Source organism: Prinia subflava, chromosome 12 (assembly GCF_021018805.1).
Source record: "Prinia subflava isolate CZ2003 ecotype Zambia chromosome 12, Cam_Psub_1.2, whole genome shotgun sequence".
In the NCBI taxonomy this organism is placed as follows: Eukaryota; Metazoa; Chordata; class Aves; order Passeriformes; family Cisticolidae; genus Prinia; species Prinia subflava.
This window is the reverse complement of record NC_086258.1, coordinates 22,664,964-22,690,042: the sequence shown is the minus strand read 5'-3', so window position 1 is coordinate 22,690,042 and position 25,079 is coordinate 22,664,964. Positions and strand designations below refer to the sequence as shown.

Genomic DNA, 25,079 nt, shown 5'->3' with positions numbered 1-25,079 from the left:
AGTACTCTGGAATGAGAGGAGAAACACCTCAAGGAAAGACTCAGGGCTTGACCGTGTCTTTCTGTGGCATCTCAGTATTTGCAGGTCACTGTGTCCCTTCCCCTTCCTCTTCTCTTCATTATCTCCCTGTTAGCTTTTAGAAGCTTGGCTTAGTTGTCAGCAGCTTGTCTGCTAATAGGCACATCTATTCTCCATCAAGGCTGTCCGAGCAAAGCATCTGGAAGTGTGTAAATTCAAAAGAAATATCACTGGTGAAACCCAACAGAGAAAACCTCTGCAGGCTGGCAGAGGGAGCTGCCAAACTATAAATATTTATATACTAAATGCATATGCTGGTGTGTAAATGAAGTGCTTGTAAAGCCTCTGAGCAATTTTCCAAACTTACCTTGGGTATGGTTTAGTTTAGAATATATGTAAGACCTTTATTTGTATGACCATATGTTTAGAGAGACACTGCCAAGGAGTGTGACAGGGGTGGGTGCCCAGCATTCCTCTAGGACAAGGCATGTGGTGCAAAGTTCCTTTTTCCTCTTGGCACTTCTTTTATTTTTCTAGTTGCTGGTCCTGGGACCACAATTGGAGCTATTTGGGTAATTTCTGATTGTTTTTTGAAACTGGAATTTTTTTACATAGTGAAACTGAGAGTTTACCTTGACTTTTTAGACAAGTGCCTCAGGGTAGAGCTAATAAAAAAATTGTATTTACTAAATCACACAATTCCGTAACTTATTTTCATGATTTGTTCAGTGTTTAAATGAATTGTAAAATGCACTTTGATTTCTTTCTCATTTTAATACTTCAATTAAATAGGTGGACTGAGCATTACCTTCTGCAGCAGTTTTGGTAATATAAATATCTGTGCCCAGATATTTATAATTTTCAATGATTATTTTAATTTATTTATTCCCTTTTTCCCAGTATAACATACAGATATAGTAACCATATGCTTTGATTGTTTTATTTCATGCCTCCTCTATAAATCTTAGTTCGTAAGGAGCATTACTGAAAGTTGCAATTCATTTCAGCACTTCATAATTAATGATTATTATGTAAGAGCATCTTGGGATTTGTCTACACAGGAACTACAATGTAATTAAATGGAGGGATACGTTTAAGAACTTGCCTACATAATGAAATTCATTTGAATTTTAATATGATGTGAATTTTTAAGCATATTGGTTTTTTCTTGGGATGTATTTTATAAGTATTTTTGTTTTGGAGTAAGAACTTTTGTTACAAGGTCGTTTTGGAATTGCAAAGTTAGTATTTCTCAGTGTTTCTCACTTTCCTCACTGAAGAACTTGAAATGTGGTCAAAAGTAGATGTTTCACCATATATTTTGGTTGTAGAAATATGGCAATATTAATTTGAGTTTCCATTTGTAATGCTGTTTGTTTTGGTTTTTTTTTTTTTTTTAATTTTAAGAGTTTCCATTAAAGCAAGTGATTTGATTTTGCAATTCTTTTTTCAGAGGACCTAACAGCTTTTATGTTTTGATTTTTGTTAGATTTTCCTTTTCCATAGGTGCTTATATGTGTTGGGTGGCATCACATATGGATCTGGGCTTGAGGATTAGCAAAATAAATTGTTTGTTTTATCCTCTACTTACCAGCAATGATCAGTGGAACATTGATGCTGGACATCCAGTCCTTTGTTTTTTTCTTCTTACACAGAATCCCAGGATGGTTTGGGTTGGAAGGGGCCATAAAGCTCATCCAGTGCCACTCCTGCCATGGCTGGGACACCTTTCACTATCCCACGTTGCTCCAAGCCCTGTCCAGACTGGCCTTGGACACTTTCAGGGATGGGGCAGCTGCAGGTCCTCTGCGCACCCTGTGCCAGGGCCTTTTCACCCTCACAGGGAAGAACTTTTTCCTGAAATCCCAGATAAGCCTGCCCTCCGGCCATGAGAAGCCATTCCCCTTGCCCTGTCACTCCAAATCCTTGGAAGAAGTCGCTGTCTTTATGTATTGTTGCTTGCCTAAATAAAGGTTTTGATCCAGGATGAGATACTATAATGCACTTCCATTACCACAAAAAGACTCTTAATGATTCTGGGTTTAGTTTCATGGAAAATAAAGACAATGCCCAAAATTCCCACAGTGCAGTCTGGCTTTAATGCCTTGCATGAAGTGCCTCAGTCAAGTGTCCTGCTGAATCCAGATGATTTTTTCCTTTTTTTCTCGTGATTGAACAAAGCACCAGTGCCAACTATCCCACTTTAGCAAGACCCATGTAGTCAAAGCTTCTACATCCCTATAGTTGCACCAACAAGAAGGAGTTGGGGAATAGTCCCCCCAGAAGCTCTCAGATGGATGGATACTGGCACCCGGGGGAAATCACTGGGGGAAATCAGGCCACTGAGGTGCAAGGTTGGTTTTTTTTTTTCCTAATAGATACTCAGAAAATTTCATATTGGACTAACATTTCGCAAACAAAGGTGACATTTGAGGCAACTGAAAGACAAACCTGACAAGAGTGGCATTTCTGTGTCCATATTAAAAACTGCTGGGAGTTCACTGCTCTGGTAATATCCATGGCATGAGCTGCAGGAGCTTCAGCCCTTTGGCTGGGCAGGGAGTTCTTACTTTAACCACCCTTTTCTCTTGTGCGATTTTGGACACTTTCTTTTATGTAGAGAAATGCTGCTGTAACAGCCCTTGTGAGCAAGAAACTGCAGTAGGACTGAAGGGAGCAAAAGGTACCCCAGGTTTCATGTGGAAAGCACCAGTTTATTCCAACATATTGATGCTCACGCAGTGCTTCCAACATGTCTTGCTTATATGTCATTACGTTTCTTATTATACATATATTTTAAGAATAGCCTTCTAAGATAGAGAGGATTATTCTATTTCGTCCATATCTTTGTTTTTTTGGCAAAAATCTTCCTGTTGCCAGAAGTCACATTGAAATTAATGTTGTTTAGGCTTCTAAGGCTTTTGAAAGGTTCACTGGACAAAATAAATAAATTTATACAAGTGAATAGATCATTATACCTTAAAAAGAGGGGAGGTAATTTGGTGTCTTAATTGGTTTCCATGCTAAAATTAATAGCGTGTGGAATCCCTCTTAGTGACATGACTTAGAACTATTTATTTTTCAACTCCTCTTTTGAGATTGATGGGTGTGTTATCTTAGCATTTGGGAGATGCAAGCAGTACTGGAATGACAAACATTTCTCGACAGCTTTAGAAAGATGGATGGTGTGATGACCCTGCAACAGGTTTGGGTGTTTGTACTTTGCAATGACTCATCGTGAGACTCTTGCTTCGCTTTCATTCTTAATGAAGGGGAAGGAAAGGTGAGACCTAATTATGGGTTTCAGATGTCTTTTGTAATGTGTCTTCTCGGTGTACAGGTTTGTCATCTAGCCTTCAGCAGAAGAGCATAGTGATGGTCATCCCCAGTTCATGGTCCCAGTTGGTGCATTTTGCTTTTAGAAAAGTTACTGGATTTTACTGCAAAGCTGGTGCTAAGGGATTAGCTACACCTTGGATGTTTATTATTATATTGTTATTGTATTGTTACTTTATTTGGCAGTTCTACACGTTCTGCATAAAATCATGTTTTAATGAAGAAAAATCCCTCACCAAAACTATCTACTATGGGCAAAATCCTTTCGCTTGACCAGAATCTTTATATATAGGTAATTGTCAGCATCTGTTCCATGCCTTTTGATCTGTAGAGTTGTGATAGCCGTAGGAGGAGAGAATGCCTTGAAAATAGTACACATGTGGCCTACCACATCAAATATCTGTGAAATTAATAAGAGAAAATAATACATTATTAATATATTGATATCTTTCTGGTAAGTTCTATACAGATGGAAGACAGTGATTTCTTTTAGTTTGCTTTATTGCCAAGATTTAAAACTAAATGAAACCATTGTCATATAAATGAAGTTACACCTCTGTGCTCTTCAATGTGCCTGTGATATTCTCCCCTAACACTTAAAACTCTTCAGTATATTAGGAACTGGGGCCCATTTGGTTCTGGGAGCACACAGTGGAGGGAATCAATGAGGCTGTTCTGCCAGTGCAGTGTAAATCCTGAAATGCCCCTTAGGGTTCCCTTGCTCTCTTTTTAGGCATCAGAACAACAGGATAAAGTTGGTTTTAAATTTTGTTGTAAATTCTCTCCTATAGACTTGATTGATCCCCTAAGTGTGTTGTGCATAAAAATGTGACTTGATATGATCTCCTAATATTTAAAAGTAGTAATTCCTGAGGAATGATTTTATTAGGAGGCTTGATCTGTGGGTAAGTGGAGCAGGTCAGCTCTATGACGTTTAGACAGTATTAGCATTGTTCAGGCATTTCAGTAAAGGCCTATATGCCACTTCACACCCTGGTTCACATTTAAACTTTTTTACTGATTCTGTTACAGCATTCCTGCATTTCATCCATTGTTAGTTTTGAGGCTTTGAGGTTTTTGATATTTTGGCCAGAAGGAGTTGTAGATTTTCATTTTGTCAAGTATGGCCAGACCAAAGCAAATTCTCCTTCACAGATGCCAGGAGCTTCAATTATAAAAAATTGAGACTAAAAGATATTTTGAACAAGCAAATTATGTTTGTGCCTACTGAAATAACCTCTGCCTCCCCAAAAGCAGGCAAGCCTGTTACTGTATGTACAATGCTACTTTTGTCTGTCTTGGAAGAAGAAAAGCCTCACTAAGAAGATGTGTCAGCCATGAGTAGTTAAAACCAACGCATCTCTGTGTGGTATAAGAGAACAGTTTATGGATTAATATTCAGGTTCCCGGCAGGAAGCACATTGTGGTGGATTAGTATTCTTATCATTTGAGTGACAATTTATAAAAAGCTGATTAAAATGACTTGGATCTGGGACACATGGGTTGGAGCCAGGAGATGTGTGGAAGTGATTTAAACCTCACCTTCCTACTCTCCTGCTCTAATCTCCTGGGCAAGAGCAGAGCAAAGCAAGGCTGCTTGATTTTATAGCTCTCTAGTAGTCACAGAGGGCTGAAAGCAGCTGATACCAATGGTCTGGAGGGGTCTTGAGTGGTCTGCTCCTTTTACAACTGCCCTTGCTAAATCCAGGAGCTCAGGATCCTGCTGTACTTATTAGGGAGAAAGAAAGTCTTCGCAGCTCCTGCCTCTGTTCTCACTCGTCTGGGGGAGGTTTGTGCCTCCAGGTTGACTCGAGATCTCCTGCTTGACTTAGGCACTGCATTGACCAGCAGAAATACTTCCCCAAGAGTTCCCGAGTAACAACTTTATTCCACCACAGGAATTTGTCTAAGCCAACTTCAGTATCAGATTTTATCTGCAGTATTGCTCAAAGCAGCTGTGCTTTGTCCAGAGGACATGGCCTGGTGTATTTTTGGACATATAGTAACTTAAAACAGGTTACTGACCTTATGCAATACCTATCTCCAGCGAAGAGATTATTTGAAGTTTTGTTTATTTTTTAAATTATACATTACACTCATGGCATGCTGGCATTGTGACAAATACGATTTAATCTTGAAGAAAATGTCTTTGCAAAGTGATTCAGGGGATATTTTGGCAAGGCATAAAGGTGGTAATTTTCTTCAACCCTAATAATAGTTCCTGAAATACATAGTAATAAAATAGTTCCTCAAGAAACCATGTTATAGATGTCAGATGCTTCTGACGTCTATTTAATTATGCTAATTCATTGTTAAAAACTTGCAGAGGTAGGGAACAGATGTGGGGTGATCAGAGCTCAGTTGTACAAGGGTGTGTGGGGAGGTGAAGTTTTCTTTCTTAATTGAGGGCAGCACAACACAGATGACTGTTGCTTTGTTGCCTTGTCTCCATCACCATGGAAAGAAAGAACACTTTAGAGCCCAGTGGGAAACACACCATTGTGGTGCTGCTTCTCTCCTGGGGTACATGATGCATCAGCACAGCAGTGGGAGCTGCATAACAGCTTTAGCCTTTCCCTCTTCTCTTTTTGTGTCCAGGGTGACCTGACACAGTGACACAGATCATAAATTAGAAAGATCCAGAGGGAAATCAGCTGATTTTTGGCCAGATCAGGTCACTGTGCATGCAGTTATTTGGGTGAGCACAAGGCAAGGGCATGAGTTATCTAACTGAAACACATTTTGTAGCAGTTTTCATTTTAAGTTGAAAAGGAACAGCCCGACAGCAACAAAATCCAAAATGATGGGAATATATTCAGTGTAGCATGTCCTGCACTTGGAAATTGCCTCCTTTGATCAAGGAGCCCAAAAGCATTGATGGGCAAGTGTCCTCCTGGAAAAGGGGCTCAGGAAAGGCTTGGAGTAAGGAGCTTTGTTTGTGGATGCATTAATTGTGTGCTAAATAGAAAGGACTTGGTGGTGGTAAACGTATAATATTATTAGTCTTGGCAGCTGGCCAGAAAGCAGTATTCCTTCCCATGGAGGTTCTTTCGCCAATGTGGATCACATGAGGTGAAGCCTGTCTGTGGTATCCAGCTTTCATTTCCCCTGAAGCCATGACTGACCTCCATGAGGCCTTGGAAATACACTAGTTAGGTGGCTCCCAAAGTCAGCCAGTTTTCAAGATGGAACAACTTATAAGGGGCTCCTTTTATTTTTGTTATTATTTCAATTTTCTTATGCTATCTTCTTAGCAAAATATGATTTTAATGAGAAGAGCCAGGCTCATCGGTGGTCACCTGACAGGTTTCTCATTTACTAATCCAGGAGATTAATGTCTTTTCTCCCATTTCAAGCTTTGGGCAGCAGGTGCATTGAAAACATGAGGTCAAATGAGCTAGTTTTTCATGCATTGGTACAAGAAAACTTTATTCAAAGAGGAAGATAAGAAAAAATGTTTTATGTGGAGAAAAGTAGATAAAGAATTTTGGTACAAATGCCACGTTATTTTACTTGTGAAGTTATTCATACACTGAAGATGATATATACTCCTTAATTATTGTTAATTCCTTGCTTCTTGGGGCAGGCTTGGACACAGTAGGCCCGGGGTCTTTCCTTCCACCCTCACTTCTCTTCCTCAAGTGAGTGCTACCAGCACATCCACATCTGCAGAGCCAGTGGTTTATCCAGCTGGGCTTCCCTAGTTACCAGCAGTGTATTTCAAGGTGTGTCCCTCATCCTCTCCTCTAATCCTGACCCCTCATCGCTGTGACAAGCCCCAGAGATGCAGCCGCAGCAGCGTTAGGAACATGGTGCTGTGACACTCCACGTTATCACAGCTGTGAGCTTTTCAAGCTCCTTGTAATGGCACCTGTGGTATCTATGAAGGATGTTGTTTGGCCAAAATGCTGAGGAAGAGGCCCAAGCTGCAAGAGCTCAGTGACCACTTATTTTGTTGGTCAGAGCTACTGAAAGGATTTGGATGAGCTGAAAAGAAACAGGGAGCACTGTGCCAGGCATGCTGGCAGCTCCAGCCACTGCTGCCAGTTAAGGATACTGAAATACTAAATGCCATTTAAAGCCTTAAAAATGGGCAGTATCTCTGAGAATTCTTGGAAAGCCATATTTGTGAGTAATCAGGAGAACAGCAGCATCACCTCTTGGGCACTTAAAAGCAGAGCTGGCATGACAGGTTGTGAGTCTAATGGGTCAGATGGGTGCAAACCAGTGAGTCTGCCTTCTCCATGCTGAAAATCTCTAAAGCCACAAGAATCAATATTTTCTTAGCAATTTCCTCCTCTGTTATTCCCTGTACAGAGGAATGGGCTTTTAAACACTGGCTAATAATAGGAATGTGTCTTGTGGGAAAGAAAAATAAACTGTGTCATATCCTTTATGTGGCAGACCTTTCCAGTTTTGTGGGACATGACAGTCTGGGGTTTAACTGCCCTCCTCTGTCTGTAAATGACACTGTTCAGGCTTGCATCATTTAATTAGAATCTTCTCTGAGAGGGAAAATAACAGAGCAGATCTCTAGTAAGACTGGGAACTTCACAGCCAGAGGGTTTTCAGATACTGCCTTAAAAAAAAAAAGCTATTTCTAATCCTTAAAATATTTGCCTTGCTTTATTTTCATATCTTGAAGACAAACAGGTGCTGTGTGCCCTTTATGATTCTCAAATATACAATCTCCAAGCCAGCAGTCTCCAAAGCTTTCCCTTGTTTGTACAATTAGGGTGGGATTTTCAGAATCACTCAGTGTTGGTCTGTCTCTGCTCTCATTGAAGTCAGACTGCCATTGACTTCAGTGAGAATCATGTGAGATCAGCACAAGTGCTTTTGAAATTCCTTCCCTCCACTTTTTTTTAATCACATCTGTGTACAATTGAATAAAAACACTTTTGTAATATGTTTTAATTATTCTTTGTTGTTTTCATATAAAAGTGATTGAAAGGAAACCAGAAGGAAACCTACAATAATCTTGACTTCAGTCTTATTTACAATGAATTCTATGTTATGTTTTTCTTCTCAATTTATGTGATTAGATATTACTTTATGACAACATAAGATATATTACTGAAAACATGAGGAATTGAAATAATTAGATAATACAGAGAGGAAGAACAGTTCAGAGGAAAGTACTTGATGCTTTGTGGTCTGGTGGGTTTCCAGTGTTGCTTAAAGCAACTTTCCTTTGGCTGTGTGGGACTTCATGTGAGAGGCTAGTGCTGAAGCCTGATGAATTTGGAGGCTGCATGGCCAGCTGTGAGGAATGGCTTTCTGGATGTCACTTTCCCAGGAAACTGCAGATTGTTGCCACAGTATATTATGCCGCTGTGCTTTCCACACAGTTTTGGTCTACCTGCTCCTCCTTGATTCATGCACCTTTTTGGTTTCCAGCGTGTGTTTCGGTGGTGTTTCTGGTTAACTGGGCAATACCTTTGGGCAATACCAAAGAAAACCGAAGAGAATGAGAGCTTTCTGTAGCTCAGGGGAATTGGGAGGACCCCAGAAACACCTAATTCAACAAGATCAACATTTGCAAGACTTGCCCTATACAGCCCAGCCTCACCTCTGGCTGTAGATTATCATTGAAGTGCTCTGGTTGGGCATTCAGCTGTAATGGATTTTATTTGTATCGTATTAATATTGGCATGGGTTCATAGCAAGAGATTTTGGCTGAGGAGGAGCTTTGGACATCACTTATAGCTCATCTCCACCTCCTCATGTGGTACAAAGCAGGAGGAATTTTGGAGCCCAGGAAGAGGAGGTGACTGCTTCACTAATTAGTGCTGAAAATTTACCTGAACTGCCCTTCTGGGAGGCTTTGAAGAGAAATAGGTAGATGCAGAGGGCAATTCTAATGGCAAAGAACATATGGAAGCCTGCTTGGATTCAGGGATGGTTTTGCAATGGGAGGACCTCAGAGTTACCTTGAATTTAACTGTCTTCTAATGACAGGGTTCCATTCCTTCCTTAGTCTCCTGGGTTTATCAGTTCTGCTGTAAATATGTGTTTAGCATTAGAGTAAAATATTATGTCTGTACATGGCATACTGGTTGCCTATTTCAGCTGCTGCTGTTTCTGATTGCCACCGATTAGAGCTGGGCCAGCTTTCATGCACTCGATATCCAAAATGGTCTATGAAAGACGTTTATTAACTGAAGTGTGGCAGATATGTTTCATAAACTCTATGGCATATTGTTCCTCTTAGTGCACTCTGTTGGTGTTTTCATGTGAACAGCAGTAAAGGTGTTGGACTGTTGTAATTCAGTAGGTGTGATCTCTCCTGCTGAACCATGGATGGCAAATGCAGCATGTGCTCAGGGCTCCACTGACCTAATTAACTGAAAATTGTCAGGCACCGTCTTGGGAAACTTAATAGGTGGTCTTGGTGTTCAACACCCAGAGGGTGCTGGGGCACTGAACAGGCTCCCCAGGGAATGGTCGCAGCCTGAGATTGCTGTAGCTCAAGGTGTGTTAGGGCAACGCTCTCAGGCACAGAGGGATTCTTGGGATGTCTGTGAAGAGGCAGCAATTTGACTTGATAATCATTGTGGATCCCTTCCCACTCCGGAGATTCTGTGGTTTTATGAACTGATGAAAGTCGCCTGTAGAGGCACTGCACACCTGTCCTCTTTCCCTATGAGTAGTCCTGAAAGTGCTGGCATAGTGTAGTCTGCATCTGCAAGGTGTTGTTACAGAAACCTTGGTGTACTCTTAATAAAATTATTAGTCTGTGAGCCTCCTGTAAGGTCTGAGTGCTCAGCCATCCTCTGCAGGCACTGCTGGTTCCAAGAGGTAGCTTGAAATTAAATGTTCTTTAACATTTCAGTTATATACAAAATGGAAACCAATGTGAAGAGGCTGAAGGACAGAAAGCCCATGGGTATAAACAGGTCTGAGCAGTAATGTGACAGCTATGCTAGGAATTGTGAGATGTTTAAGATATAATTACTGTTTATTAATGAGATGAGATCTGCACAAAAAGCATGATGAGCCTGCCAGAGAAATAAACCACAGAGTACTGGCTGGCTGATTTTTTTTTTCCCCATCATCATGTTTTAAATGCTTATGCATACGGACTAAAATTTAGGTTAGGTTTTTGAGAGCTGTTGCCAAGTTTTGTCACTCTGGGCTTTTTAGATGCTGTAGATTTAACCCTCAGTCTGCCCTTCTGGTGGCCAGGTTCCCAGATACTGAGGGCAGATAATATTCTGCCATGTCCAGCTGAACTGATGCATTCAGACTTCCTGAGGAAAAAGCCTCCTGGGTGCTTCTAAAATATTTATTTATCTAGGCTTCATCTTACTGAATTTACGGTTTGCTGAAATAGGCAGGACTCTGTTGGCCTGGCATGAGATAGTGTTTGACTTCACTCTTTCATTCCTATGGAATGATATTTGAGACGCATAGCTTTTTTCATTTTTTCTAGGATATTGGGGAAAATAATTTCAAATGGAGAGAGAATTTTGCTGAACATCTGGGAGCAAAATGGGGAAAGTTTGATAAATGACATCTTACTGACATGGAATAGCAGCTAACTCAGTGAAGGAATCTAGGGCATTGCAAATAAAAGGATTTTTTTAAGTTTAGTTCAGTTAGAAGTACAGTGCCATGCTGTATACATATACTTGACAGTAACAGATTATTCCAACTGTCAGATTTAGAAAAGCGAAAAAATTCAGTCTTAAGTCATGCAGTAGTCTTAATTTCAGGAGCAGCCATATACAATAGACACAGACTTTTTTGACTACTTAAGTCAGCAGAGGAGATTCTTGTTCAGAATTTATATTCTGTTCAGAGGTTGATTACTATATTAAATATATGGAAATATTTGATACTCTAAGCATGGCTTCATCAGCTTATATTGCTAATTCATTTGCATAAGTTTAAATTCTTTAAATATTTTAATTCAGGTGTTGACTATTCAACTGTTCTTCATTTTAGCTTTTTTGTGTCTGAGACACATTGTGTTTAAAACTTGCATATTATTTTGTTTTTATCCACTGCACATCTTTATGCATAAGCTTAAATACTGTCAAACAAGCAAAAATCTCTTCACATGCACAAGTTAAAACTGGAAGTAACTCAAAGCAGTCAGACCTTTGCAATTAGAAATAAAACCTGGGACTTACAAAATAAAGTAATTGTAGCCCAGATATTTTCTGGAGAACAGACTTGAGCCCTATAGAGTTTTTTTCCTTGTATTGCTCTACCAATCTGATGTCAAATGTAATTTTTTTCTTCGTTTACCATAATTGCCTCTGAAATGTAACAGTGAAACAAACTATTAGCAAAACACTGAGCTGTCAGAAGCAATTACTGGTTTCAGATCCAAATGGGGTGTTTTCCTTTCTCCCAAGAAACTTGTGTCTGTATCCTATAGAGGTTCTTTGTGAAACATCCAACACTTACAGGTGAGTGTTGTAGTTGAAAAGATCCAAGCTGTCTCTCTGGCATGAGGTGGAGGGCAAGGACCCCTCAGTGCTTTTCTTCCAAACCAGTGTCTTCAACAACTCTGGTGGTCATTGGGAATGACCCTGACCACTGCATATCAGCCACAGCAAACAGTAGATGAGAAATTCCCTGTCAGCTGCCTAAAACTCACTGTACAAGCTGCCTAGTGATGTGCCACAGAGTTCAGGCACAGCAGAAGTATGAACTTCCTGTCTTCCTGCCTTCCTGCCTGCCTTCCTGCCTGCCTTCCTGCCTGCCTTCCTGCCTGCCTGCCTTCCTTCCTGCCTTCCTTCCTGCCTGCCTGCCTGCCTGCCTTCCTGCCTGCCTTCCTGCCTGCCTGCCTTCCTTCCTGCCTTCCTTCCTGCCTGCCTGCCTTCCTTCCTGCCTGCCTTCCTGCCTGCCTTCCTGCCTGCCTGCCTTCCTTCCTGCCTTCCTTCCTGCCTGCCTGCCTTCCTTCCTGCCTGCCTTCCTGCCTGCCTGCCTTCCTGCCTTCCTTCCTTCCTTCCTGCCTGCCTTCCTTCCTTCCTTCCTGCCTGCCTTCCTGCCTGCCTTCCTGCCTTCCTGCCTGCCTTCCTGCCTGCCTTCCTTCCTGCCTGCCTTCCTGCCTGCCTGCCTTCCTGCCTGCCTGCCTTCCTGCCTGCCTGCCTGCCTACCTCCCTCCCTCCCTCCCCCTTAACTCTTGGCTGAGCAGCCTGAGTTTGCTTCAGGAATATCTATAATAAAACTGGAAGGCAGAGATTTCCATTTGTTTTATAGTCATTATATCAAGGTAATAGATGGGAAAGGTAGTTCCTGGAAACTCCATGTGCCTTGAAATGGACCATCTTTCCCTTGATGTACATCTGGAGGGGTCTGACAGGTTCCTGCTGCTCCCATGGTCTCTGTACACTAGCGTTCCCATGGGAGTGCTCAGTAAGTTGCAGGACCAGTAACATGGAGTGTCAAAATGAAAATGTTTGTTAATTAAGTGTTTTGTAGCATAAAATGTTAAATCAACTTTCTGGAATAGATTTGTAGTTCTTTATCGTATGATCACCTAAAATCCATCTGCAGTTTGGTTACACTGAGCTGACTGTGACGCTGACTGTTTGGAATTATGATTTGTTATGGTACTTTTCCTGAATATTCACTATGATTTGGATCCTACCTCAGAACCTCAGACATAACATCAATGACAAATATCCTCTCTCTAAATATGTTTTACTCCTTCTGTAAGTAATTTTCTGCTTATTACTTGTGTTATTGTTTTGCACACATAAAATTGAATGGCTTTAGATTTGCCTGGATGGCAAAGTTCATTCAGCTTTTCCAGTGATATTCTTGTAAAACAGATCCTACAGAAGCCTGAAGGAATTCTGAGTAGGCATATAGTGCTGCCTGAATTTTCCTATAGGCCATGTTTAAAGTCACATTGGGTTGTGACGTTAAATAACACCATATGGTGTGTTCACTCCCTCCTGCTCCAACTGGAGGCTCAGAGCAGTTCCAGTAGCATTTTACAAGAGTTGATTGATTTTGGGGTGGGTTTCTGGTTCTGTCAAGCTAGGTGATCTTGAAAAAACCTTAGTATTTGTCTTTTAAAGACCAGAAGTGCAACATATTCAAGGACAATTTGTATTAATATAAAACCAGGGTCAGGAAGCTGGGGGGCCTCAGCCTAGAGAAAAGGAGGCTCAGGGGGGATCTTCTGGCTCTGCACAGCTCCCTGACAGGACGGCACAACCAGGTGGGAGTGTGGCTCTGTTCCCAGGGAGCAGAGACAGGAGGAGAGGGAACGGCCTCTGGTGCTGGGGGAAGTTTCAGTTAGGCATTAGGGAAAATGTCTTCATTGAAAGGCTTGTCAGGCATTGGAAGGGGCTGCCCAGGGAAGGTGGTGGAGTCACCATACCTGGAAGTGTTCAGGAAACCTGTGGATATGACACTTGAAAATATGGTTTAATGGTGAACGGTGATGTTGGTTGGACTGGATGATCCTAAATATATTTTCCAACCATAAGAATTCCATGATTTCCATGTATTCATATGTAATTGTCTATGTGTAAAATATGTGTCAGACCTGTTGAGAAAAGAACTTGGAATCAAACTGTACTTCAGATGAAGAACTTTTGGGGTCTTGTGCAAACTATTCTTGTCCTCTGTGTGATTTTCTTTATACGGGGATGCCAAAAGCATCAATGCAGACTATCAAAGCTCCATAAACCATTTACCATTTTTATTGTATCCTTGAACCTCCAAAAACAGAAATTAAAGCACTTGCAGATGCAGACAGGACATTCTATGCATGGCATGTTTTAAGGTATCCCTTCATTCTGATTCTTGCTTTCTTTTTTTTAATTACAGTTCTTTGAGGTTCCATTTGACTCAAATATGAACAGGACTAAAAACAGACCACTGGTGCGAGGACAGATCAGGTAAGGCAATGCTCTGGCCAAGGAGTAATAAACCTTTTATCTATTTCCAAGTTTCTCTCCCTCTTCAGATGACAAAAAGTAGCACTTTGAGACAAAACACTTAAGAAAGAAATGCACCTCTGTGTTCCTTGCTATTTCTTCATGTTTGTAGCTTTCATGTGAGGAGTTTGGGCACTCACAACTGTAAAATACTGCATTTCTCAATACAGTAGAATTTCCCTTCATATTGCATGTTTCTTCATGTGTGGTGACTCCATGCATGGTGTGGCAGCATGCAGTTATGTTCCACTGAACTTTTGTTTTGTAGTAATAAATCTTAAAAATTTCCCATCTAAGAACAAACACAAAAATGTGTGTTGCTTCTACATGTTTAGCTGGTTAAAAATTGTGGCATCTTAGAAAATCAATTTAAAAATTTGTCATCATAAAGTTTGTCATCATCTATAAGTAAATTCCTCCCTTCACCAAAAAAAAGTCCTGCATTAGCATAGGAATTTCCTTAAAGTAGAATTCCTCCATTCCCTCTGTTTTCTTGATTATGTATCAGTTCAGTTTCTCAAAGGCTGTTTAGCAACTAAAAAAGCAAAGTGCAAAAGAACATCAATAAAAATCCTCTAACTTATTTGCAAACTGAAACTGAAGGCCCAATTCATAAATGATTCAACAAACAATTTTAGTATTGCATTTCCATGATTGTTCCAAAGAGTATTTGTAACAAAATTATGTTTTCCCTTAGGCTTATGTGCACAGTTGGTCCTGTTTATTTCTGTGTTTTATCCATCACCTTTGGAGGACTGAAAAAAACCATGAGAGATGAAATCACAAGAAAATTGAGACAAAATAGTCAAGTGAACCTTGGGGGTAAATTCACTCTTGTGGTAAATAGTTGCAGCGCTTCAGTAAACTTGTTCTGATTTGTTCTCAAAGGTGCTGCTAATTGCAGATCCCCGAGTTAATTCTACTTAAAAATGTATTTTAGGGACCACTGCAGTGAGGGCATCTGTTGGATATACAGTAAGTCAGGTTAATTGTGTGGTCCAGGCAACCTGCACTTCTGCCTCCCTTGCATGTGGTACTTAGGCCCTGGGAGAAGGAACCCTTGTTAGGAAGAAAAATTATGAGGGGATTTTATTATTATTATTTTATTTTTATCACAGTCTGCTAGCATGGCTTGCAGTGCTTCTGGAGTCAAAAATGTAACTAGGAAACTTTCTGTCAACTTCTGATTCAGAAGAAAGCAATTTATTTTATGTTTCCAGTGTCCTTAAATGAACTTCACTGTCATCTGAGTGCACCACAGATTGGCAAAACCATATTTCATGGATTTTCTTACTTTCATATTTCCTTTCACCACAAAATGGTAATGTTGGGGACATTGGACAATCACTCATCAATCTACCTACCTGCCTGTCATCAGCTAATTTAAAGTTCTTTAAAGTGTCACTTCCCTTGAAAAATGGTGCTCTTGCTCCCTGCAGACCATTGAGTATGCAGTCTTTGACTGGGGTTAGTTTTTCTGCAGTGTGCCAGAGGAGAATAATCCAGTGCAAGTGATCTAACCTGTATTTTGCCACATACTTCCTGGTGTTCCTTGAACTCTTTCCTTGCTGGCTGATTAAATAAGACCTGTAAATGGTTATGCTAAAACCAGTCAAAACCAGATAAGACAGGGATGGGTAAATAGTACATAAGAGACTGGTGTCTTGGCTCTGGGAAAGAATGCAGAGAGTTTGGGGAGTTCTTGCCCAAAATTTGTCTGACATTTGAGTTTTGACATTTTATTCTCTTTAGCTGCTTCATTTAATGAAACATTTGCTGCTTTTTTAATTCTGCTGTGTTACAACATCTGTGCTGTCCAGGGCAAACGAGACATCATTTTCTAATCCATCTTCATTTGTACTGTTTGTAAATTTTTTTTTTATTCCTTGCTTTTTATTTATTCATTATAGTTGTTACAGAACTGGACAATATGGGTAGTTTTTGTCCTGAGCTTAAGATCCGTTTTGAAGAGAGAAGGCTGCTAACTCTCCATCATGTTGGCTCTGCACCTCCTTGGAAAGGCTTTGAGTGGTGGCTTTGATGTGACTCCTGCCCACTGAAAACTGCACTGAGGCCAGTGAGAGTCTTTCTAGAGGTTATGCCATCACAAAGAGAATTCTTACATGCTTTGAACATAGAACAGAATCAAACTGGTCACCCCAGTGAGAGGTTCTTGGAGTTACTGAGGCATGCCGTCCCTGGATGAGCTGGTGTCTCTGTTTTAAGTAAGATAATTCACAGAGGTGGCTTGTTAGGAAATGTTAAGCTTTTGTAGAGAAAATACTCCAGTGTGTTCTGCTTTGTGGCCTCTATTTGCAGCTTCAGCCCCCAGTTTTAGGGTTAAGACCAGCTGTCTGTTTTAAGTGATCTTGCTTCCAACAACATTTCTCCCCTTCCTTTCTGCCTGAAGCCTTCACTTTGAGAAAACGTCACAAGTCCATCTCAGGGGTTCGTTTCCCTGAATAAACATTCATGTGGTTCCCAAACGTGTTACCCTTTTCTGTGAGTTGCTGAGGACTTGCAGTTTCCTTTGGCATCGAAGAGGAACCTGAGTAGCTTTCAAAGAAAGGCTCTGTGGCCAGGGCTGCCCTTTGAGGTGTGGAGGTCTGACTGGAAATAGCATTGTTCTTTTACTGGTGACATTCAAGAAGTCTCAGTTGGGCAGCTTTGGCCCATCCATCATTCCATGTGAGCCAGGAGCCAGTTCTGCAAAGATCTCTGGAAGGACGGGATTTGGAAAAGTAATTTTCCTTCATCCTTTGTGAAGTCTCTGTATTGCATCACCTTGATGGCTGAGACAATTACTTAGCAGTTCAGTGTGCCCCTGCTTTATATTTTATATATTTGGTCTGGACAATCCGTAAAGGCAATGACACAGACGGGTTCTGCAGAGCTGAGACTGCTGAACGTAGGGACAAGAGCACGTTTACCTTATTTGCCAGTCCTCAAGCCCACCTCCCTGATTGCCCCCAGGGAATCTTCTGACACTCTTGGGAGATTTGTGACAACACCAGATAGTTCATTGACTGCATGCTTTACAATGTTCTGTTTAATCTGTGAGGCTCTGAAAAAAATGTCCTCTTTGAGCAGTGAGATGTAACCATCCTTAATATCTATTCAGAGAGTAATCAGAGGCATCTTGTTGCAAAAACAACAACAGTAGACCCAAACACAGCATGCCACTGAGTGCCATCCATCATCCTGCCTGCCCACGTCTTCCTCCCTCCTCTGACCCCTCAAGTCTTGTTTGGAAATACAAACATCTTGAGATGTTCTTTATACTTGGGCTGCAGTGTTAAACTCATTGAGCATATTTGTGTTCTGCACTATAATGACAGCTGATACTGTTGCCTTCTTTTCCTTCTATGAATTTATTTTGTGTCATTGATGAGGAAAAATTTTGTGTGCTCACACAAGCTTAGATTCATCTGAAGTGGAAGCAGCTTTTCCTAATTTCCTGTTGGGTGTGATTTATTCCCTTGCTTTTTAAGGTAATGGGTTTAATTTTCCTCCAGATTAATTTTAATAAATCTCTGGTATGAGCTGCAGTAGCTGAGTGAGATCAGCCTCAAGGGTGACAAGTGTCCTCCTCTGTTATGTTGTGCAAAGTGACAGGTTTGTTCACCCTTTACCTGCGCACAGTCCTTCTAGAAAATGGCAGTTACATGAACTTAGACTACCACTGGATCTGCTAATTACTCATAAAAGTCTTCATAGTTGTATAAGAATAGTTTTTCATCTTAAAGGAAAAAAAGACCTTAAACTGTATGTTCTAAATAACCAATTCATGGCTGTGTCGACATTGTTCAGTTCTGCTCCTGGGCTATTTTGCAACTTCCAGCTCTTTTCTGTACCCAGTCTTTTGGCTTTGGCCTCAGCTGTGGCTGCCTGGAAGTGGGTCTGGGGCTTCTCCTTTGCTTATTTGGGAGAAGCATTGTACAGATAGCTTTAGAGGGTGGTCCAGGTTGAAAGGGGCCTCAGGAGAGAGGAAGACTCATCTCCTGCTCACAGCAGTCTTGGCTCTGGTTGCTCCAGGTCTTGTCTCAAAACCCTTCAATATAATGGCTTCAAACTGCAAAAGAGTAAATTTAGATTAGATGTTAGGAAGAAATTCTTTCCTGTGAGGGTGGGGAGGCCCAGGTTACCTTGAGAAGCTGTGGCTGCCCCAACTCTGGAAGTGTCCAAGGCCAGGTTGGATGGGGCTTGGAACACCCTGGGATAGTGGACAGTGTCTCTGCCCATGGCAAGGGGTGGAAAGAGATGAGCTTTATGGTCCCTTCCAATCCAAATTATTCTGGGATTCTATGATAAAACTAACAGGCTGTGGAATTTATTGATATTCTCCTTAAGGAGATTATTTGTACTCAAGCTACTTTCCTATACACATTTAAGAAGTTTAAGTCTATTAAAATGGCAAAAGGCGGCACAACACAGCTAATGCCTTGAATGCTTCAACAGAAATAAAGGTTTGTGTTGTTTTTCCAAGAATCCCATTAACCTTTTCCCTTAGCAATGCCCAAGGCTTTGTGTTCTGTCTGTGAGCTTTCCACTTCTCATGTTCACAGTTGATGGTTACTGCCGTTAATGGAGGTAGTAACACTTGTACTTATTGATATTTCTGAGTTGAGTGTTGACTTGGCTCAGTGTAAACCATAAGCCAAACTTGAAGAATCAGATCAAAAAGGGCTCCTATGCTAGTACTGTTTCTCACCAATGGCTTATATTTGTGAATAGTAGTCATAATTGCAGATGTGGAAGTTGGGTGTTCATGAACTAATAGAAAACTGCAACATGTGAAATTTTATTTATTCAGAAGCACATTGAGACTAGACCATTTCTATGTAAAGTTGAGTTTTTTCACTCTGCTGCATGTAGCAGACCTACTGTTACAAGTGTAACAAAACCAGCCCATGCTGAAAAAAAAGAGCAATTCAAAACAAAATTTCTCCTGTAGTCACTGTGGATAACTCAGGATAATTAGCTTGTTTCTTTGCTTAACACTAATGTAAATCAGGAATGTTCCTGCTGATGTTAGTGGAGCTGCATGGATGTAAGTGAAGGAAAATCCATATCCTGGGCTTACACTGAGACCTATATAAAGTGTTTTGCTAGCTCTGGTTGAGCCAGAGATTTAAAACCTCCCCAAGGGTCTTGATACAACTTTGGGTCCCCTTTAGAGCTCAGCCCTTGCTTAGCTGGTGGCTCTGCTCCCTTGGGTGGTCATTTCAGACAGGTTTCATTCTACTTAAGTTAAAACAAATAAAACAAAAACTCCATAAATCTACAGTTCTTCAAGAATAATCATTTTTAAGAGATCAGATGCTCATTCCCTGCAGGGGAGCATTCTGATGCTTTGTTTAGAAAATACCTCATTTTAAAGGGACTGCACTGAGATCTTTTTGAATGATAAAAATGTTTCTTTTTTCAGTGGGAGGCTTTCCTCTTGTTTAAACAGGGCACAATTCAAAGCAGACACCATCAAGGCAGCCTTTTCAAGAATTTCTTATCCTTTTTTATCCTGCTTGTATTCAGGCTTTATTATTTAAAAACAAGTAAATTCATTCCTTCTCCTCCACCACCCTCCTGCTTTCATTATTTTTTTTTTGACCCTGTGTTTTCCAGGAGCTGTCATTGACTGTGTTTGGTAAACAAGAAATATAAAAGGCAGCTTTATATTTTTGACATGTACAATTGCTTACAAAAGTGTACTTCTTGCCTTTTGAACAGTGGGGTATTTTTTTTTTTTTCTGGCATGTCCATGTCACAGAGAGGTGTGGTGGGAGAAACCTTGGGGCTAAAATATAGTTTAATGAGAATAAAATCCACATCAAAGGATGGCTTAATGCAATGATATAATGCTTACCGTGTCTCTTTCCCAAAGGGGATATGGATGACAGTACATCATATTTCAATTATCTATTCACTGCCTGCATGGGATGTTGATTAAATCGTTCTAAGGTATTAGAAGGTATTCCTTTTTTACAATGCACAGAAAAATGGTGATACTGCACATTATCCTCAGATCAAAATGTGTGTTAGGAGGAAATTATATGGCTCTAACTACATGTATATTTTGTTTCTTAGGGCAGTAAAGAGGGTTGTTTTATTAACTCTGTATTTAAATTTGTTTCAGTTGAAATGAAGCAATTGCTGGTTCTCCAGCTCACTCCTGCTCAAGTCTCATTCTGCCACAGCTCAACACAGACATTCCTTTGCAGGCAGCTCTGTTTGGTAAACATAAATCCTGCAGAAACACTTGACCCCTGATGCCTTGCTGCTTTTCAGCTCAGCCTATGGGTCTTTACCCCTAAATTATTTATCTGAATCTTTAATAGTATACAGGACAGTTGATAAATTGGAGTACATTGTACCTTGCCCCACATTAGGAAACATCCCACATGCTCATGTATAAAGCTGCAGTCATGGTGCATTTGGCTAAATAGCTGCTCCATCTGCTTGTGGAGAACACTGCAGAGAGGTGATATGGGCTCCTAATGGAGTTGTCTTATCCTCTCATGTCAGCTTCTCGCCAGGGGGCAAGTAGAGCTGTGGGAGATGGAGGGAACCGAGCCATAGTGAACTAATCTTGCCATCTTTGTGTCTAATATGAATGGGCCTCTTGGACATTGCAGCCATTGCCTCTTTTCTTCTTTAATTAACTAGTGATGAGCCATTTTCTGCAAAGGTGATGTTAGAGTGAGTTTTTACAAACAAACAATATTTAAGCTCAAAACCCAAGATCCTTTCCCCTTCTTGGGGGCAATGTTCTCCTGATGGCTCTTCTTCCTATGTCTGTCAAACGTTTCAGGTTCATGTTAGTAAATTCTGGCTTAATGCAGTCAAAACCCCAACACTTTGTTCCCTGTATTAATGTTGAACCTTACCTAGTTTAACCATGACAGTGTCATCATTCACCATGTGCCAAGTGATGTAGGAAATGTCACTGCTCAACAAGTCCATTATGAATCTACCTCTGATTAGAAGCTGCTATATCCTGAGTTCTCGTTACAGTGAGTCATGTTAGAAGCTCATTTCTCTCTGTGAAGGACAGAGTTTATCATGTCTCGTGCAAGTTATAACTTACATGTTATCAGCTTCGCAAGTCAGATGTAAAAGAGGTTTTTCTTGCACATTAATTAGCTGTGCGAACACAGATGCTTGCTCTCTGGTGTCTGACTAGAAAAGCTGCATTCCTGAGGTTGAGATATGTGGAGAACTGCTTTGATATGTTTTATTTAGTTATTTTTTTGCTAGGGATGTAAAATGACAAAGAATGTAAAATTATAAATCATGCTGGAAGGGAACCACAATGACTCCTATTGCTGCCTGTGTGACAATAATTATGTCCTATTCATGCACTTTGATGGTATATGAAGGGTTTTTAATTTTGTTTTCCACTAAAAAACCCTTATAACTCCAGGTAACTGTACATAATCTACCTGGATAATAATACAGGAATCCCAAAATACAGCCATCCTCATCCTCTTCACCTCTGAGATGAGATTTGGCAGCTAAGAGTTCTCACTCCCATGCTGTGGGTGTCAAAAGCATGTTTGCAATGGTGCAGGGGAATCTGCAGCAGATGGGCAGAAAAGATCTGGCTGAACTTGAAATTTGTCAGGCTTAAACTGCTCCATTGCTCTTCCACTGGCTGGTGTCTAGAAACTGATCCTCTTGCCATGGCAGACCTTTGCTTCTTGTCGTGCTCCCTTTTGCTGTAGAGAATAACTTAATTCCTTAATTTTCATTGCTCCTGGAAATGTATTTAGAAGCAGTGTTCCTGTGCTGAGATGACTGGACCATCTTCTCCCTTTTGTTTTTTGAAGAGCAGGTTGAGAATTACCCTAGAACATCAGTTTTCTCTGTCTGAATGGGATTGAGATCTGGCCTGAGACTGCTTTACCCATTTCTTTCCAAATGTTGGCTGAGGGCTCAGCAGAAGCACATATTATATTTAATCATTCCAAATCTGAAAAACGTTTCAGGAGAGACCAAATTATCCATCCAATTAGTCAGGTGGTGTCTGGCCCTTAAACAAGGAAAGGACTGAGATTTTGAAGTAGAATGAATGGATCACTTAACTGCCACTTTCTAAGGTTAGATTAGAGAGGAGGATTTAGTTTACATATTATGTGGGACATTTTTCTGATTTACTGTAGGTTTGTCTTGTAAGCACTTTAAAAAAATATTTACATTTTCATGACTGCGGGGAAGCTGTGAATATTATTAGTCACCCTTTCACTCCTGCCTAACAAAGCCATATACCACAAGCATGTCGACACTCCATAGGGTTGCTCAGGGTTGTTATGATTAACATTCTGGTGTGGATATCAAGTGTAATAAGAGCATAAACATTTTGTAAGTATAGGTCCTTTGCATTTGTAATTCTTTACTTCCAAGTGAACTGATGAGGCCCAATTGGAGTGTCTGCTTAATAACAAAGGGCAGCAAAAAAGTTTTATTTTTGTCTGAACTGCAAGTCTCCCCATGGTGCACTGAGCTATCTCATCCCAGACCTGGGCTCAGACCTCAGACTCATGAAAGCATGAAAAAACCAGATCCTGGTATCATTTGCAGGGAGTTAAACTGGTCAAAATGAGAGCAGGAGAAGTGTAGAAGAAAGCTTGATGCTGAGGGTGGGGCTCTTGATCTCTCCCTCCTTGGCCAAGTTGAAATCCTTGCATCACCTTAGCAAAACCTTCAGCAAAATCAATCAAGCCAATTTTGATTTACTCAAGCATAAAAAAGAGACGTGTCCCTTTTTTGAAAGGATGAAATGATTCTTTTAAATCTGCCATGTTTATTTATGATAGTTTTAAAGCACCTCGATGTGGCAGGGGAGGCAGAACATCTGCAGCTTGGGTTTTTGGCGTGATGGCAAAAAATGTCCCCCACTTTGTGTAAAATGCAGTGTTGATTATGCTTTTATACAATGATATGCACCCGTGGCAGGGCAGCCTGGGCTACATGCTTGGTCTGTTTCTTTGTTGGGAGGGAAATGAATTGACACAGACAGGCGGTATTTTATTGTAGTCTGTGTTTACACTAAATACACTTCTGAGCAAGTCTATTTGATGGCAAAGCCAGAGCTGGTGGCAATTTTGAGGCAAAACTCAAAAAGGCAACTCCATGGTGAGATTTAGCCAGAGATATGTGTTTATCCATCACTGAACTTCCTTTATGCCAAGTTTTCACTGTATGACGTTCCTTGGGAGATTTAGACATCACTCATTGAATCCTTCTCTGTTTCCCTGTGCATAGTCCAGCTGTCATTCAAAATCATGTCCAGGTTGGTGCTGATGTGTCGCTGAGGATGGAGACAGGCATGTGACAGAACACATTGAGATCACACAGCAACAGCCAAAGTTTATTGTTGGGCTTCTCCTTTATAGGGGCTTCAAATTTCCTGTGCTTACACACATGGTTGGCTAAGGGTCTTAACTGCGCCCAGCTCACTGGCCAGTGATACAGGTACATTCCTGGTTCAAAGGGATTGGCTGAGGTCCCCTGTTTGAGTTTGACCTATCAGTAACATGCCTGGGGACTGTCACAGGTTGGTGCTGGCCAAATGCCAGTGCACCCATGAGTGTATGTTTTTCCTAATGAGCTACTGTGAGGTGTGGTCAAGAACAGAGCAGAGCAGGCCCAAAACGCAAAATAAAAAGACAACTTTATTAAACTACGTAACAACAGACAATAGAAAAGAAAACCCAAACACCCAGAAACAGAAATGAAAACCTCCCAGAACATTTCTTCCCCTCCCCCCAGTTTCCATCCCTTACATGCTCAACAGTTAACACTTGCACATTACCCTCATCCTACTTGCTTAAACCTTCCATAACCCTGGGTTCCCCATCAAAATCATCATCCCTTAAAAAAACAAATCTTCAATCCATCCAGGGAGAGAGGAGTCTCTCTCACACCACAGACCCCCCCACAGGAAACACAGGTCCACCCTCCCATGTTCCCATGTCACCCATGGCACTGCCCGGAGAATTCTGCCTGGGTGACACCCTCCTTTCCATGTCCAGTGCTCTCACCACCGTCCATGGACCAAAACTGCATAAAGGGCTCTTTAAGGATGTTTGGCCAAGTACCAAAAACCAGCCATCTTCTCATATTGGGACAAGCAGTCCCCCCCACATTTACCCCTGGGGCCGAGGGTTCCAAGAATAGGCCACAAAGTCTTTGGTTTTGAACCAAAAAGCATCCACCCAAATTTATGTTCAGGAGAGTTCAGGGTCCATCTATGGTTAACATTATGCAAGAAAAGTCCAGTTCAACAGCCACTCCTCTTCCTCTCTAGCTGATCTGGGGGTCTTTTCCATCATGCTTTATCATCTCAGTCCCAGGCTGTCCCTTTCCCTTTTGAAACCACCAGCCATAAGAATCAATGTCTGGAAAAAGTTTTCCTCTGCCTCAGAAAGAGTTAAAAGCTTCTGTCTCCCGGCAAGGCCACAGGCTCAGGCACTGGCAGGCTCCTGCAACTCCCACACGCAGCAGCAGCTGGACACCTTCTCCCTGGTGGGGAGGGGGAGATGGGACGGGGGGTGGGGGGGCGACGGGACGGAGGGATGGAAGACACCTCCAAAGTTCTCCACCCTTCCACCCTGGATGGGGCTGGCCCAGCTCCAGTCCCGTTCTCTCTCTTTCCCCCTCCCCGGGGGCCCCGGGCCTAACTCAGCCTGACCACCTGGCCCCCTTCCCCTGCCCAGCCTTGTCAGCTGGGCAGGGGAAGAGGGAAAAGATGCTCCTCTCCTGAAAGCGGAGCCAGAAAGAGCAAGTCCCTCTGGGAATCCTTGCTTTTAACGCCTT

The 25,079-nt window shown here is 41.3% G+C and overlaps 1 protein-coding gene across 1 annotated transcript in view; it reads left to right on the top strand.

The window, feature by feature from the left end:
* The window catches only part of LOC134556700 (protoheme IX farnesyltransferase, mitochondrial), a 105,891-nt gene that overhangs the window by 55,356 nt on the left and 25,456 nt on the right, over window positions 1-25,079 (top strand). Inside the window, exon 5 of the mRNA XM_063408941.1 lies at window positions 14,155-14,225. Within this exon, the coding sequence (XP_063265011.1) occupies window positions 14,155-14,225 (71 nt within the window). The remainder of the gene's footprint in view (window positions 1-14,154; window positions 14,226-25,079) is intronic.